The 5,045-nt window shown below is 45.7% G+C and overlaps 1 protein-coding gene across 1 annotated transcript in view; it reads right to left on the bottom strand.

Annotated features, from left to right (window-relative positions):
- Positions 1 to 1,374: 1,374 nt before the first annotated feature.
- Positions 1,375 to 5,045, bottom strand: part of trim25l (tripartite motif containing 25, like) — an 18,903-nt gene continuing 15,232 nt past the window's right edge. Inside the window, exons 24-25 of the mRNA XM_042080631.1 lie at positions 2,943 to 3,549; positions 1,375 to 1,436 (exon numbers count right to left, since the gene is read on the bottom strand). Of these exons, the coding sequence (XP_041936565.1) occupies positions 2,972 to 3,549 (578 nt within the window). The 3' untranslated portion in view covers positions 1,375 to 1,436; positions 2,943 to 2,971. The remainder of the gene's footprint in view (positions 1,437 to 2,942; positions 3,550 to 5,045) is intronic.

Below are 5,045 nucleotides of genomic sequence, written 5' to 3'. Positions count from 1 at the left end.
AAACTCCGGTAGTTTATTTCCTATAGATGTACAGGCTAGTGCACGGGCAACAGGAGGTGTCCACTACAAAACAACAAACTGATCGCTGATAAATCACGATCTCAATCACTCGTCATTCGCACTCAATCACTCGTCATTCACCCAATCAAAACACATCAGAACTCATTGACACATTCTATGACACAGGAGGGAGAGGAAGACACAAACACTTGCACACAAACACACACACACACACACACACACACGCTGGGAACAGAAGACACAGGGGAAAGCCCAACACGGGGGCAAATAGCCTCGGCGATACAATATCATCACAGTTGTCAAAGCTAGATGTGATCTTTGAAAACACGCCGCTTCATTCATACCGTGTCTGCCGCACATGCTGTAATTTAATATCGAGGATACTGCGCGATACAAATCAAACGTTTCCCAAATCCCATACGGAGTAGGGCCACGACATCTTTGCCCGAAATAAAATGTGTTAAACACTCCTTTTGTTCGGACTTCAGTTCCTGAATATTTGGAAGCGTAGCCAGCACGGACTGAATTGCTTCATTAACTTATGCCATTGCCAACTCCTCGAGGACTACAATTCAAACACAGCGCAGAATCTCGACGTCGTCTCTCACAACTCCCGCCTCCTGCTCGCTGATTGGCGCGGAGTCGAATCTACCGCTGCGAGCGAGGCCAATGGCCGGAATCCCAGACGGAGTCGTGGAGGGAGATGAAAATCGAGCGGAAGTACGTAGAAAGGCAATTAAGGCCAGGCTAAGGCTGCCTAGCAGTGTGAATAAAATTGTGCGCGTAAGGCAGCATGGGAAAACCCAGGCTAGTATCTATAGTGGATCAGTTTAAAGCAGCAGTGTGTAGCACCTAGTGGTGAGGCAGCAGAACTGCAGCCAACTGAACACCTCTCCACTCCCCACCGGTGTGCCGGTTGTTCATGACAGACAGCAGGTCTCATATGAGCATGTCCTAGAGGAGATGAGAGAGAGACAGCAGGTCTCATATGAGCATGTCCCAGAGGAGATGAGAGACAGGAGGTCTCATATGAGCATGTCCCAGAGGAGATGAGAGACAGGAGGTCTCATATGAGCATGTCCCAGAGGAGATGAAGAGAGACAGCAGGTCTCTTCTTGTTGGAACGGGGACTCTCAGAATGTGCATTCAGATTTGGCCCATCTAGTTGGCAACTAGAAGTCTAGTTGGCATCAGATGGGCCAAATCTGAGTTCTTTATTGATTTCAGTCTAGTTGGCATCAGTTAGGCATACAATATTTTCAAACTGGATGCTTGCACAGATGCAGTTTACTAGTAGATGAAGCATATTGTGCTGCTGATCTTGATGCTGTATTGATGCCAGCATCAGATGGGGCTTATCTTGATGCTGTATTGATGCCAGTCTCAGGTTGGCATCAGATGGGGCATATCTTGATCAGAGTGCGTATGACCCCACCATAATTGGGGGGTACTGCTCCTTCACTTCTTCTATGACCATCATGGTCCACTACCATATCAATCCCCATCGTGCATCGCTAAGTGCAACATGTGTTGTGCAACACACAAACAAGGTGTAAACATGCGACAAACTGATAATCAGTTGATTACAGAATATCTCATTGTTATTATATCCAAAAGAGAACTGTTTTGATCAACTCTCAAAAGTTAGAAGTTAAGTGCACTGAAATACCATTCTAATTACTAGTAAAAGTAATACCTTTACAAGAAGCCTATTGGTTATTTCATGACATATTTATTTGGTTTATTTTTAGATTTCATGACCTGGAGGTAAGATCCAGCCCTCTAATATAGCCTAGCCTACTGTATAAACAGAAACCAATTTTCCATTATAGTCTATGGTAGTCAGTGTCAAATCAACACAATTGCCTAGAGATATGTGAAACCTAAGCAATCTTTAATGTGATTAAGGAGCATATAGCCTACTATGAAAAAACATACTACCACATAAGAACTACAGAGCGGTAACCTACAAGAATCCGATAACCAGAATGTAAAAACAATAGACCTACTAACCAATTAAAAACAAATTGAAATACTAGCATGTACTTTTTTTTAACCTAGGCTACTTGGCTCTTTACTGTATGTTTCCACAGGTTTCACTAATGTTATGTAGGCTTAGCTACATCAGACCCTCTGTGCATAATAAAAACAACACAGGATCTGTGCCAAACTAATTTCAAAAGGGCACAATAATTTATTCAAGATAAAATGAGAATCAATGGACACCTACATGTAGGCTATGGACTGGAGTTCATCTCCTTGGAAATGCCAATCGATTTTACCTCACCACAATGTAAAATAATAATACATGATTTAAATAGAGAATTATCTTGCTAACTAACCTTGGTAACTAACCAAGGTCCACTTTACTAGCCTCAGTGGGTAGCAGGTAAGTAGCCCGTCATTATATGCATGAAGACGTGACATGAGCTATGAAAGAACAAAACACATGAAGGTTGTAAAATAGCACATTTTCAACAAGTTAGACGTCTGCTAGCAACTTACATTTACCCATGCACGTCAGCAGCAAACTTATTACATAAGTTATGTTATTATTACTTATTACTTACAGCAAACGAATTTAGGCTACTGGAGGAATCTAGCGTTTTGTCATTCAACGTCGTTGACACTTGCTTGAGAAGTTGAAGTCGTTCTCTATCTCCGTTGTTTCTAGCGCCACGGTGGTTAAAAATGGTATGGTCCATAATAGGGGTGTCTGAAATCGCTTTACATTAAACTTTTCCTAGTGAAAATAGGAGTTGACTTGTATTGTAGCCACTGTAATGATATTTTTTCACAATATCATAAAAATTATCTGACCCCCCAAAACTGATATTTCTGTCTCTTTGGGGGGTACTGGGTCTTCATTGGGGGGTATAGTACCCCCCAGTACCCCCTGTAATTCAAACTATGATCTTGATGCTGTATGGATGCCAGTCTCAGGTTGGCATCAGATGGGGCATATCTTGATGCTGTCCGTCTGGGCGCTGAACTGGCCACTGGCAAAGTCCAGGCCGATGCCGAGTCCGCAGCCGACGCCGAAGGCGGCATAGAGTGGCTGGGCGAGTGCGGGCGAGCGGAAGGCGTGCAGCAGCACCAGCTCGTCGTCCACGCCGTAGAAGGCCAGCGTCTGCGCCGCGCGGTCCAGGAAGAGGCCCACCCGCGGCGAGTACGTCACGGGGATCTCCTGCTTCTGATTGGCGTGCAGCGCAGCGCAGCACATGTCCGACAGCTCCAGGCTCCATGATTGGCCGTTGTAGCCCAGCCCCGACCTGGAGTCCGCCCCCTTGCGGGGCATGGAGGCCAAGGCCACGCCCAGGGATGACCCCCGACCCCTCCACTCCACCTCCCAGTAGCAGCGGTCGGCGGTCAGCGGCCCCAGGCACACCACCTGCGTCCAGCCGTCGAAACGCTCCGGGCAGTCAGGGTACACCTGGAGGGTCGCCTGCAGCGTTGCCACGGAGTTGCCCTCCGACAGGACCAGCCTGCGGTGGGCCGAGTTGGGGTCAAGGGTCAGGACACATGCGTCTAGAGAGGGGGGAGAGAGAGAGAGAAAAGAGTGAGATGGGGTAGAGAGAGAGAGAAGAGAGAGAGAGAGAGAGATGGGGCAGAGAGAGAGAGACAGAAGAGGAAGAAAAGGGAGAGATAGAAGAGTGAGAAGCAGTAGAGAGAGAGAAGGCAAAATAGAGAGACAGAAGAGAGAAAGGAGATAAAAGGGGATGAAAACCCTGGGGACTATTAATTGACAAGTTCCAGTAGATCTAAGCTCTCTACTAGGTTTATATTGGGGAAGCATTTCAGAAAAATATTTTGGGCCAAGTCCATTCAGTTACTTATAAACTAGGAGTAGAACCTTGAAATCAATTCTGAAATTAACTTAGAGCCAATGTAAAGATTTAAGAATGGGTGTGATATGATCTCTCTTTTTAGTCTTCGTTAAAGGAGAATTCCGGTGTGATATTGACCTAAAGTGAAACATGATACCGAGTGTGAACGTATGTCTCATAGCCAATCTCGGCTTGTCCCCTGCACTCCAAAATCTGGCGCTAGTTAGCCGATGCTACCAACAGCTTTTTCAATAGTGGTGCTTCGGCATCGGGCTAGCCATGCAAATAAACCACTGTTTTACACCCATTTACGAGGCTCAATGTATCTCCACACTTCATTGGTAGACATCCGAGGGCCCTGACATTTAAAACGAGACATTGAGAACTTTGAAAAAGCACTGGTAGTTTACTTACAAGACGATTTATACAGACAGTATCTTCACGAAGTTTAGCGTTTGCAGCCATCTTGAATTTAGTCACGATAAGTCGAGCAACGAGTAACAGGTATGATAAGGGATCAGATTCCAAAAATAATTCAGTGGAAATGCATGGATTCCAGTTTCTTCCAGTAGCAGCAACTGGAATCCATGCATTTCCACTGAATTATTTTCAAAACTTCTACAAAATACACCGCAACATCGAGAAACATTACTGGTTCAAACCATAGAATCACGTCGGGAATGCAGCATAAAAACTACACCTCCCATCAATGTTAGCAGTTTCGCGTTGTGACTCGCTAGTAGTCGCTTCTATCAAATCCAAGAGCGCGCAGAAAAAGCGGAAAGTTTGGGTGGGATGAGATTCTGAGAATGCAGTGAGAGAAGGAAACAGGGGCGGAGCTACGTGGTGGCCAGGGGGAGGGGCCACGGCCACCACTGGTCAAAGCTTGGCCACCCTGCTGGCCCCCCCAGCTCCGTTCAGTGAAAAGAAAAAAAAAGAAAATAATTGCTGCCGTTTTCGACACTTTGCTTTTTACTTTGCAAAGCAGGGACTGAACCAATTACTGCACTCTATCTACGACCATTGGCCCAGTCAGGAAGTGTAGCCCACGGTTGTGATCAAATCGTGAGTAGGCTAGGCCTAGTGCAGCAGCAGCAGCGGGACAATTCAAGTCATCTGTTAAAAACACTTGACAGTAGACTACTACTTAACCTCAGTAACAGGTGAGTTGATGATGAGTTGGAACATTAATGCTAA

This window comes from Alosa sapidissima, chromosome 23 (genome assembly GCF_018492685.1).
Source record: "Alosa sapidissima isolate fAloSap1 chromosome 23, fAloSap1.pri, whole genome shotgun sequence".
In the NCBI taxonomy this organism is placed as follows: Eukaryota; Metazoa; Chordata; class Actinopteri; order Clupeiformes; family Clupeidae; genus Alosa; species Alosa sapidissima.
The sequence above is the reverse complement of the archived record's forward strand: the minus strand, read 5'-3'. Positions and strand labels throughout refer to the sequence as shown.